A 12,533-nucleotide genomic window follows, 5' to 3' on the forward strand; every position below is an offset into this window, starting at 1 on the left:
CTTTGGATTCACATATCAGGAAAATGGGTACCAGCTGGAGAAACATGATACATGAAGAAAGAGTAAAGGAATTGGGGTCATTCAGATTGGAACTACTGATAGAAGAAAGACTAAAGGAATTGGGGTCATTCAGATTGGAACTACTGATAGAAGCCATAACTGTAAAAAGGACTTGCTAGGAATAAGTTGTTTTCTTATTTCTTAGTACATTCCCTGATTCTGATCTCTGATCCATTATTCCTATATGAAGAGTAAAGTTCCCTGTGTCCATAGCAGGTCTGAGAAGAAGTAATTGGTTTACGTTGCAAAGAAGGAAACTTATAACTCATTCCTGATGAAGTCCAAGTTTGCAAGAGTTCCTCTTCTAGATTCCTTTTTAGACCTATTTTTCAATGGCCTGATAAATTATTATATTTCATGGAGATTTATGGGATAACTAGAAGTATAACAGTTAGTGTAAATTTGTATAAATATTTTCACCTATACAGGGGTATTTGTTTTAAATGTGTATTTATGTGTTTTCCTGTTGGCTGAGCGATGCATTAATATTTTCCATGTTTTGCCTCAGAACGGAGGAAGTAGCCTCTGCTCCGTGGATGACTCAAACGACCATGTGCTTTCTGTGTGGGACTGGCAGAAAGAAGAAAAGCTGGCAGATGTCAAGGTGTTGCAATAAGATATTTTGTACTAGTTTCTTGTATGTAGATCTGGATTTCTTGTCATAAAATGTCATTCTATATTTAACCTCCTGTGCCTTTTAAACACTTTCACATAAAACATGAAAGAACATGAAGAAAGTGAATATTTTCTCTCTGTTGAGATTATCCCAGTAGATTTTTTTTTAAAAAAAAAATTCTGCTGTTGCCATTCCAGAACTTATTGAAAAGTCTAGGCGGCAATGATAAGAGCATGTGCAGAAACAAAATGTCTTAACTACTCTTTTCTGTAGATTTTCTCATTATCTGGCATGGATTTGAAGGATAACTTTTGATATGTACTTACAAAAACATAAAATCTTTTGACTTCTAAGTATTCTATCAAAGTATTCTAGACTACAGTAATAAATGAATAGCTCAGAATTTTTCTTATATCAGGAGTTATCAACTTATCAGTTTATCTAAATGGACAACCATTTAATATTGTTTTATTTTCTTGGAATATTAGATTTTGATACAATGTTTGTGTTTTTTTTTCCTTCCAAGTGCTCTAATGAGGCTGTATTTGCTGCAGATTTTCACCCTACTGATACAAATATCATAGTTACTTGTGGAAAATCACACCTTTATTTTTGGACACTAGAAGGGAATTCCCTTATTAAAAAGCAAGGATTATTTGAGGTAAAATAAAATATTTCCTTCATTCTGTGTTTGTAGTAATGGTACAGTCTTACAGAAGTAAGGGTTAGTAAGGTTTGAACGTGTAAATCAAAACAACTGATCATTATTAAACTTGAAATTTTGTGGAAGCTGAGGTAGCATTCGTGTTATGGCTACCTTATAAAAGAGAGAACTTTTCCATGGGTAAAATTTCCCCAATGAAATTTGGAATTGCTATTACCATTTTTTTCCTCGCATCCTTTTTCCTGTATTCTTTATGCTATGCTTCCCCCCGCCCCCCCCCCCCAAAAAAAAAAAAAACAAAACTATTACCCTAATACTCTCTATGCTTACCTCAGGTTACAAAAAAATAGAGTGAGTGGTATATGCTGGGTTTTTTTTACTGTCAGAGGAAAGACTTGGAAAACTCCATAAATTATCTGAATATGAATATTCTTCCATTTTCCTCTGTTCTGCTCAGATACATACACACGTTATCCAAATACAGATTGATCTGGCCACTACTTGGTAAATATAATTTTGATTTCGAGGCCTTGATTGGGTTTTGTTCTTAAATATAAACTGAGCTGGGCAGCAGTTACATGCACAAATGAGGGATGTTTGTGGCCCCTGCTGATTAACTCCATCAGGGCTGAGGTAACTTCCTGGGGAGTCCTGGCCCGCCGGTAGAGCCAAACCAGCTATTTTGCAATGTCAATTAATATACTTTGTGTGAAATCAGGAGGAGATGCTGAGATAATGCATTTAAATGTTGCTACATTTTATTTTTTCATTCATTTTTAACTACTAAGCTACCTGGGCACATTTCTGCCTCTGTTAGGGCTCTATTATTCTCGATGGTAGTGGCAGGTGGAAGAACGTGGTGATCCTAGTTGAGAATGGTTCTTAGTTCAGGGAGAAAGAGGCTGGTAGTCCGCAAACATTGTAAATAACGTCCTTAGAAGCTACTAGCTAGTGAATTGTTTTGTCCCCTTATTTCACTGTTTTGTTGCTGTCAGTCTCTGAAATGCAGGGTCTCAAAGCAACATTTCCCTTGCTGAAGGTCAGGATTCTTCTAAGAGACGGTTTCTGAGTTCTTACACTACAGCCAAACTCTCTGCAAATATTTTCCCCCTAGAAACTCTGGAGTTAAAAATTACAGTAATAAAGCTTGTTTGCATCTTTGGCCATTTCTAAATGCTTAAGGCCTTTGGGGTTTGCGGGAGTTGGGGGATTCGGTTTATCTCGGAGCATTCCTGGTCTTGTGTCCAAACCCAGCAGCTACCTCCCTCGCTCTGTCTGCAACGTGTAATGAAAGGGTGCAGGACTGGGCCACCAACCTCAGCTTTTGCCCTTGCACAGATTAACTGTTTAGACCGTAGGAATGTGTTTAACTCCTGTTGTAGATCTTTAAGTAATAATAGAGCTGTGTAAGACTAAACTAGATGACTCAAATGTATACAGTTCAAATGAATGGGTTGTGTGTTGCTGTGAGTGTGTATTTTTCATAACCGTGCAGAAACAAGAGAAGCCAAAGTTTGTCCTGTGTGTGACCTTTTCTGAAAATGGTGATACTATTACAGGAGACTCAAGTGGAAACATTTTGGTTTGGGGAAAAGGTAAGACAAGCTTGAAGTTAGTAGTAAAATTTTAATACAGAAGACTGTGAATTTTTACGTGAGTGTAGCCTCGCTTTAAGGATAATAAATTTTGTTTATCTTGAGTTCTTTCCCAAGACCAATCCAGCAGATTTATGTCTGGATTCTCCTCTATGAGCACCTGAAGAACATATATGCCTGACCACTTGAGCACAAAATTCTACAGAATGTGTTCCGTATGGTCAAATGCTGAATCACAGAGCTATGCCAGCAAATATAGCTTTTACTGACCTAAGAAATAGCAGGAAAAGTTCTTTTCCTGAATCAGTGTCATAGTAAGAAACACTTTTGATGTAATTGATAATCTCCAGTCTCCTATACTGCCACTCTGCAGTGTTTGCGAAAATTATGCCTATTGACATACACTTTAAAAAAGACAACAAATAGCTTTATTTGTTGTCCTAGGAAGTCAAGCTTAAATATATGCAGATTTAATTGAATTCCTCAGCTTTATTTCACAAGAACAGATGGATAGGACAAACTTCTTAAAAAGCATTTTCTAGTAAGAAAAGAGATTTTTTTAAAAAATATTTTTTTTTTTTAGGCAGCAGAAGGCAATGCCTGCCGGAAGGCAAACAGCAGCAACATCCTAAACATTTATTTAGTGTGTGAGATGCCATGCATAGGAATAAGGAGAATCCCCTAAAGGAGGCCTTATTAGTAAAGGAAGAAGGGATGTGGATGACAGCTGCTTCTTATTTACTCAGTGCCTTCTCCCAAGATAGATGAAGGATGTAAGATCTGGGAAGCAACGCAGTGAATCAGTTACACAGCTGAGCCTTATTGAGCTGGTTTTTGTAGACTTTTTTTCGCCCAAGGACTATCAGTCAGTTGTTTCCTTGTGCTTTTGACCGATACGTTGAGGGAAGGGATGGGTATGGTGTTTCTAACTCAGCTCCTCTTTTATTTCCCTTTTCTTTTCCCTATGACAGTTTAAAGCAAGACACTTGAACACTTTTCCTTCCAACCAGAGTTTAGGAATTGCGTAGTCTCACCTCCCAGTTGTTGGTGGTTGTTTTGGGCTGCCACCAGACTGGGGAGGTGGTGGCAGTTGCTGGCACGGTGGGGTCAGGGCATTGCCTTCATGCCAGTACTCTGACTTCTGCCTCAACCACAAGTAGCCGCTTCTGCCCTTTATCCCAGAAATGAAAGAGAATTCTTTGTGTGCTGCAAGGTCTTCTCAGCTCTGCCGGTTCTTTTAGGTTGGGCAAAAATGCTGTTCATCTTTTTCTGCACTACAGCGTGCTTTCTGTGTCTGCAGTACTTTTGACTCAGAGCTCTATGTTCAAGTGAGGGCTGCTTCCACCAGGTCAGAGTATCCTTAGCAAAAACTTCCCTTAACAGAAATCACTTGTAACGGACACATATCCACAGATGTGGATAGAAGCAAGTGGGGTTTATAAAGGAAAAGGCGTTGTTTCTTCCTAACTTGAATCGGCCCCTTGCTTGTGCTAAACAGAAAGTTAGCCAAGCTTTGATGTCAGGTGCACGTTTCAGTAGCAGAATCACTAGCAATCATTTCTTTATGCTTCGTAATAGTAATGGTGCATCAAATTAGAGAGACTTAATCTAATGTAGTTGGTTTTGAAGGTGTTACGAGTCTAAGAAGGTACTTGAACAAGCCAAGTTCATCAATAAAGAAGTACAAGCTCTTCTGGAGAGTGATTCAACAGCTTCTGCCAGACGTACAAAGACCTCGAGCTTAGTTGGGTTTTGGTGCAGGTTCGGTGTCTGGAGGCTGTGGAATATCATTGGAGGATAACTAGTGACTGGGTTGAGATTTCTTTATTGATGAGGTGCATAGTGCTACTGCAGGTCAAATGCGATGTCAAACAGTTTAGCTTAAACCTCCGTGAACGGTTTAAATTAACCTATTTTACTTCATGTTTGAACTAGACTGAGCAAGTATGCATACTTTTCAGTTTTGAGATGGGGGGAATGTGGGTCTGTGCATCTTGGTGCCACACTCCATGCCTGCCATTATCGTTGTTTCGATATAATCCTTGACAGGTAGTAGAGAAACAGAGGAAACAATATGGGGGAAAAGGAGCTATTAAGCTGAGTATTTCAGTAGTAATGTCTTTTCTCCTTCTACCCAGGTACCAACAGAATAAGCCACGCAGTTCAAGGGGCACATGAGGGTGGAATATTTGCGCTGTGTATGCTGCGAGATGGCACATTAGTATCTGGAGGTGGAAAGGACCGAAAGCTGATATCTTGGAATGGAAATTACCAAAAACTTCACAAAACAGAGGTGATATCACCTATCTTGAAATTACTCAGCTACTCAAAATGAAATTTTAGCTGTCTTCTGAATAGAGCTTTTTAAATCATTTTTTTTTCTTATGGATGTGTATTCGGTGGGAAAGCAAATAAATGGTAAAATGCAGTATCATTTCAGTCATCAGGTCATTCCTGTGATAGCCTATTAGTTAACATACTATTCCCTTTATAAGGTCTATGGTAACTGGAAAACAAATCCTGCATTCGTACCTCTTCATATTATTTATTCCTTTCTTTGCGATTAACAATGTGAGATAATTTTTCACATCAGAGTATTACAATATTTAAATGGTTTTGCACTATCCTCTTTTGCAAAATGATGTGAGGATTTTCTGGGGGTTTTAGCACTTCCATTTTTTTTCATTAATTTCTTGGTTAGCATTGTGTGTTTTGAAATCCCCAAAATTACTTCAGTTGCTATGTAGGAACTTAAAAGATTAAAGCAGAATTTGTTTGGACACAACTACATCACTATTTACACACTAAATCTAAGAGAACAATCAGCATGAAACTCTGAGGAAGGCTTTCAACTCTACTGTATATTATTAAATGTTGCATCTGGAATAGTGTCTGTTTTGGTATTTCTGTGTTTAACACAGCACAAGGTACGTGCTTGTTCTTTTTATCCTATTTGTTCATACAGTGGTATTACTTGTTATTTTTTAAGACTTTTCTATCATGCCTTAAACTTTTTATTGGAGATTTGCGCTGGCTCTTTCAGAACCTAGGCTGCAATTAAAGAAACATTCCTTGCAAGAAAGTACTAGTGATACAAAGCCTGACACTATCTGTGAGTAGAAATGCTTAGTCTGGTATCACAGGATGCGTTTAAAATAGAATCAAGTTAACACAGCACAAAGGAACCTTTCTGTTTGATGAAATACTTGGTTTATCTGTACAGACAGAGTGTTCCCGTACTTAACAGTGTCTTTTCTTGTAGTGTTATAAAGACAGTTACTGAACTGATGCAAGTTGTTACAAACTTTCGAAAGCGTGACATATGTATTCAACCATTTCATTTCTTCTCTGTGCAACATTTATTAAAATGCATTCTCTAGGCCCTGTGTCTTTAAAAATAGCAACACTTGTCAAACTGTCTGACTCATCTATCTGTTTGTTATGACCACAGATTCCAGAGCAGTTTGGTCCGATAAGAACAGTAGCAGAGGGGAAAGGGGATGTTGTATTAATAGGAACCACCAGAAACTTCGTCCTACAGGGCACGCTATCAGGAGATTTTTTCCCAATTACCCAGGTAAGCTGTTGCCTTACAAGAACATTTTAAAGTCTGTAATAGCAGTGGCGGTATTGCTTAAAGTTAAGTTTCAAAAATATGCATGTGTTTGCTTTATTATCACAGTACTTTTGGCAATAAATAACATAATAATTTTGCCTCTATCTAAGCCAGTGCATTATTAATGCCTTAATATATAGTTTGGTCATTTTAATCCTGTTTAAGCATGTTTAGTTTTGATGGTACGGTCCTTCTTGTCAAGAAACATTTCTGCTTGTGTAGGGTCACACTGATGAGCTCTGGGGACTTGCAGTCCATTCCTCTAAACCTCAGTTCTTCACTTGCGGACATGACAAACACATTACTCTCTGGGATGCTACCACTCATCATCCTATCTGGAACAAGACTATAGAGGTATAAATTTATTTAACACAGCTCTACTCTTGTAGAACTTCTCAAATAATTTGGGTATTCCATAAGATTATTGAGTAAACTATCTTAAAGTATTAACTTGAGGGAAAAAATGAGAGAGTAGTAAAATTTGTCTTTCTGAAAATGGCCATAAACCTCTTAAAAACAAGAATTTTAAGCCCTAGGTTATATGACTCTATATGCTGTATCGTATAGAAATGTACAGTGCTGCTGATATTTATATTTTTTTATACTAGGAAGAGAACCACAAAGAAAAATCTAAGAAATATTTATCATTTAAAAGTAGTTCTGATCAGGATTACTACTACTACCGCTATCCTGAGCATGATAGCCAGAACTCCAATTTTTCTTGGTGACATTTTTTGGCCATCTTGATTTATTTTCTATAATTTCTTAGTATTTTTACACATCCTGCTCACAAATAAATGAATGTGGGTTTTAGTATTTCTCTGCCTGCCTCTGGTGTGGAACTTGGTGTTTGGGTGCTGAAGGAGTGCTGAGCGGAGGCTCAGTTTTATGCTGCACTTAGGCACCCAGTTGTGCGTCTGCAGATTCCCAGCAGCTTTGTGGGGGCATGTGATCTCCATTACTACATGCATCACTAGGAACTGATTTTTAGAGTACATTTTTTGGACACCTGATCATTCTTCTAGTTGTTTATCCGTAAGAAGGCATTGACTTGTCTCCTGGAGACAGTGGTGATGCTTTTGTCTCTCTCTTTTGTGATGCCACTATCCCATTTTTTCCAAACAGTCTGCTGTTTACATGTTTTTAATAGGTATGTGACTACACTTTTTTGGATATATGTACTGATCATGATAACCAGGTTATTTCTCTGTCTTTTAATCTGCCCTCTGTACAGTGGAAAAGTTCAAAAATTACTTCAGGAAAAAAAAGACAGCACCCAGTGTAGTGATACATCAAATACCCAGGTTTGCAAATCAGATTGTAGCCAGTAACATACAGGGTTTTATATAGCTGACTAAAGTGTTTTCTGTGTGATATAGTAAATAATCCTTCATTAGCCTACATGAAGTTTTGAAAATCTTAATTCTGCAACTTTTTTCATAAACGGGATTATTCATTCTCAGGCCTACATAACACTTTAAGTTAAAGCCAGTATCGATGAGCCTTCTTGAATACAATGCGTCTGCAGTAAGCGGGTGCTGTTGCATCAGGTTGAAGCAGGCTTAGCAGAGCAGCATTTGCCAAACTGCCTCTTGTAGTGTCCTGCTCCAGTTGTGTCCACTTGGTAAATCATGTTTGCCTGATGAATGTGGAAACTGGGGTTTATTCTGTGTAACCAAGATCATACGTTCTAGGGTCCATATTTTTGTTGACTTAATTAATTGGAGAAACCAAATCAGCAGTTCCACTGCCTCAGAGGTGGAGCAGTATTTTCACAATTCAGTGTCTCTGTTATAAAGACAGATTGGGCTGCAGTAGAAGAAATTAAAAGAAAGGAAAATAAAAGTAGTTATTTTAATCTAAAAAAAAAAAGGGGAAAATCAATAATACTAAGGGTTTGGCCTGAGAATCAGGCAGATAATTCCATTTTCCTACCTTCTACTCATTTTAGGGTTTATGATATGTTAATATGATTTGGATTTAAGAAGAAGCTCTCTCCCTTTCAGTCTTTAGGAATACTGTTGCTGGGACTCAGTTGGGACTGAGTTGGGACCATTCAAGGTTTGAGTGGTCAAACATTGAGATGCACCAAAATCTTAACGTGCCCGCAAATCTCTTCAAGTGCTACCAGGATGCCAAACAAAAGGTCAAATAAACACCAGCACACTTAGGCTCTGAACCTCGACATTAAAAAATATTGTTAAAAATCAGTAAGCAGTTGTAAACCAACTTTTCCTGGATCCATCTTGGTAGACTCTCTAAGAAAAGATAAACCTATGCCTTTTTTTGTTTTGAAATACAGCAATAGCAGTGTAGTTTATTGTACCATGTGGAATACAAGCACGCTAGATTGCAGATCCTTCGCATGCAGTTCAGAATGACTCGACCAGTGACACAACTGGAAACTTTTACATAGACCTTTCTGGTCTTCAGCACAGGCTTTTTTGTGGAGACTTAATTTGATTATTTAGAAATTGTGCATGACTGGTTTTGTGCAAGTCTTATTTATAAATACCCTGAAGTGGAGCACAAAATCATTGGTACCATTTTTTATGCTTTCCTAATAATACTTTTTTGTCAGAAACAAAACATCATGTCATTCAGTTGCAAGTGCTGATGTGATCCTTTACCCTGCTCCGTGTAAAGGTGTATGGTTTTGTACACGTGCATACACTTTCAAAAATGTTGGGAGAATAAGAAGTTAGTACTTCTGATCTATTTCTCAGGATATATTTGCAGGAACAATATACTGAGGAGGGCCTTATCATAAAGAGAGGTGCAAATTTTGGCACTTTGCTCTCTTGCAGTCTAAAGAAAAGAGCATTTAAATGTTTGGGTTGATAATGAAGCATCATTAGTGGAGATAATTACAACATGGGGAGCAGGAACAAATTTATTAATCAGATAAGCTGCTATCTCAGAAATAAAGTTACTTAGCTCATCATCAACTTGAAAAAGAACGTAGTTTCCACTGTTTTATCGTGTGTGTCCTCTGAAAAACAGAACTGGAGTTTAGCTGATTATGACTAACATTGTGCTTCAGGCAGTATTTGGCTGCGGTTTTGCAAATATAAGACACTTTCTAAGAAACTGTTGTTATTGAAATATTTAAGGAACTGCTTTATTTACCTTGATTCTTTTGAAAAGGTTGACGGTAACAGCAGTAGGATTATTGAACTAGACTTAGATTTATTTCTTTCCCCCTCCAAGTACACACTGCCTCATTAAGAGAAGATTTCTGTTATCAGTCTTGACAATAATCTCCTTATTAACCACTTGAAATGTCTGAGACATGTTTCATAAATTAGGACTGATTATTTAGAGTAAATAAATAATTTCGTGTTAACCTGTTTTTGTCATAGAGATCTACGTAAAAGCTTTTTAATGTAGTTATGAGTACCAGTTACTGCTCCAATTAAATTCACTGTCTGAACCTCTGTTTTTTTCAAGAGAGTATTTTTAGCATTTAATATGAAATTATACTTTGAAAAATCAGCAAATTTTCTTTTCTGGACCACTGTAGTGGTTTAGAACATATATATAGAAATCCTGGATCTTGACAATTCTCTGAAATTTCTTTAGAGTTAGTAATGTCTTTGAAGTTAGTCACTTTTTTTAAAATTAATGGGAATATCCCTTAGACTAAGCCTCTAGAGCTAGCGGTTACAAATTGCTAAAACTGTGAACAGGTTTACTAAAATAGCTACAACGTGATACCATTCTGGAATATAGAAGAAGAAGTGCATAAGTATCTCTGTGAGATATGTTACTGCGGTTTTATTGCTTACATTTTAAAATTCTTTTTTTGGCAGATATCAGAAAAAATAAGCTATTTGTTTTGGGACTTTCTGCTGTAACCTGAAGAGTTCTGGTGCTCATTCTTTGTAACTGAACAAGTAATAGAAAGAAAATGCTTACCTTGGGTTTTAGGCATATATTGAAATTGCAAGAAAAACACTGCAATTCTACCCGTCTCCATAATAATACACTATACAAAGTAAAATGTTTTAAAATTGTATATCAAAATAAGAAACCCCATTTATGCCCTTAATCTCCCACTAAGCTGCAACTGGCAGGTGCTGAAAAAGGTGTCGGTGTGCGTAGAAGTTAAGCTTTACACCTCTGTGCAAAGTGATACATACCTTTGTTTAATAAGTACTTGCTTGTCCTTTTGACAGTAGATAAACTGCAGCTTTGCTACTTAATTCTTAGGTCAGCTCTAGTTTAATAAGTTATTTTTATCTCTTACTTGTTTGTGATTAGTTGAGAAGCTGCCTTTGCTGATGTTATTGTTATGAAATCACTTGCCAAGTTATTTTTAGATAGTGAAGAAAAGAAAACAGTGGCCTTGTATAGAGGGGGGGAATCTATTGGGTAATATTTCAATCAGTTAAAAATGCTTTTTTTCCCCCCCTCAAGTTTCTATTAAAAAAACACAAATCACAAATAAACCAAACCCCCAAAAAATTCAGCAAGAGACTTACGTGTTCCCGAGGCCAATAATTAAGCTGTGTTTTGGTTGTATCTTGAAATGATAAAAAAGTGTGCTTCCTTCTGAAACATTTTAGGATCCAGCACAGTCTTCAGGTTTTCATCCTTCAGCATCTGTTGTTGCAGTAGGGACGCTGACTGGAAGGTAAGATGCCCAGAGCTACACTTGGGGCACCAAGAAACACTACATGATTTTTCCAGCTCACATCCAAGTTCCCATTCTCGTTTCAGGTGTTTGCATGATCCTGTTTATCCCCTTGATTTCTTTTGAATTTCAGGGTGAAATCTATTTGTATTGCCTTAGTGCCTAGAAACCCTGGTGCTGGAGCACCCTGTGTGTGCTGAGTGTTGCTTGAACACAGAATGAAGATGTGGTTTCTGCCCTGGGAGAGCAGCAATCTAAGATCAGTGGGAGGAGATGGATTTGGACAGGGCAGGAAGACTAGGTTAGCGGAAGACCGTGCGTGGGAGGTGCTGTCACTATACTGCTGACCTAAATGTTAAACCTTTTTGTCCATCATGGCAAAGGAGAGGCTAAAGGAGAAGATTGAGAGGCTGAGTTGACTTTGCAGATGCGTACAGAGATCTTCTCTGGGGGCTGTAGGGCAGCATAGAGGGAGTCACACAGGAAAAAGTTGCTCGTTGGATAATTTAGTAAGTGGTTTATTATGTCTAATGCAGTGACAACTAGAGGCTTTAACAAAAATTTGGCAAATATTACACTGTGCTAGACATAACATAAAAATGCATATTAAGAGACTTGCTCTGCCTGAAGAGCGTAAGGCCTGAACAAGGCAGACAACACCAAGGTGAAAGGTAGTAACTCCATTGTACAGGGCAGATTGAACCCTTGGTCACATAATGGGTCAACAGCAGACCTGGGGTTCAGCCTTGGTTGTCTGTCATAGGAGGGAGGAGTGCCTTCCCAGAGCTTCATCCTCTCATGTCACTTGAGGGCAGACTTTGCTGTTAGTATTGAAAACAGTTCCACTTAACTGAGAACATACAGGATACTCATACGTTATGAGCCAAGATTATTTCGGATTGTATATCAATCCTAAATAAAGGATTTAGTTGAGTTACTAAATTTACTTTATTTACTAAACAAAGTAAATAAAAAGGAGAAGCTTTGCAAGGAATATTTTCTTTGCCTTTAATAATTTGATGCAAGTATTGACATGCAAATTTCATCTTTGTCCTTTGTCCACAAATTTAATTTTGGTTCATTAAAATTAATGACATTAATTAAAAAGTAAAAGCTAATTCACTTAAAATAAGTTAATAAATAAAGCTAATCCTTCTATCAGAAGAGAACGGTCCTGGTTCTTGCTTGTGTTTTTCTTTGCTTTAGGATTTAATGTGGGCATCAGTTCAAATATCAGCATAGGATAGAGAAGGGTCATTAAAGGAGAATGGTCATTATATGTGATGCTTACTTTATTCTAATGCATGACGCAGTAAAACAGACTAGAATCTGAAGATTGATATCAG

The 12,533-nt window shown here is 37.4% G+C and overlaps 1 protein-coding gene across 13 annotated transcripts in view; it reads left to right on the forward strand.

Moving 5' to 3' along the window:
- The window catches only part of EML1 (EMAP like 1), a 130,633-nt gene that overhangs the window by 108,928 nt on the left and 9,172 nt on the right, over positions 1 to 12,533 (forward strand). For all 13 annotated transcript variants that reach the window (XM_056347049.1, XM_056347051.1, XM_056347040.1 and 10 more), the window contains 7 exons: positions 569 to 664; positions 1,203 to 1,337; positions 2,836 to 2,935; positions 5,074 to 5,228; positions 6,387 to 6,512; positions 6,774 to 6,905; positions 11,120 to 11,187. In XM_056347049.1, the coding sequence (XP_056203024.1) occupies positions 569 to 664; positions 1,203 to 1,337; positions 2,836 to 2,935; positions 5,074 to 5,228; positions 6,387 to 6,512; positions 6,774 to 6,905; positions 11,120 to 11,187 (812 nt within the window). The remainder of the gene's footprint in view (positions 1 to 568; positions 665 to 1,202; positions 1,338 to 2,835; positions 2,936 to 5,073; positions 5,229 to 6,386; positions 6,513 to 6,773; positions 6,906 to 11,119; positions 11,188 to 12,533) is intronic.

Source organism: Falco biarmicus, chromosome 7, assembly GCF_023638135.1.
Source record: "Falco biarmicus isolate bFalBia1 chromosome 7, bFalBia1.pri, whole genome shotgun sequence".
NCBI classification, from domain to species: domain Eukaryota; kingdom Metazoa; phylum Chordata; class Aves; order Falconiformes; family Falconidae; genus Falco; species Falco biarmicus.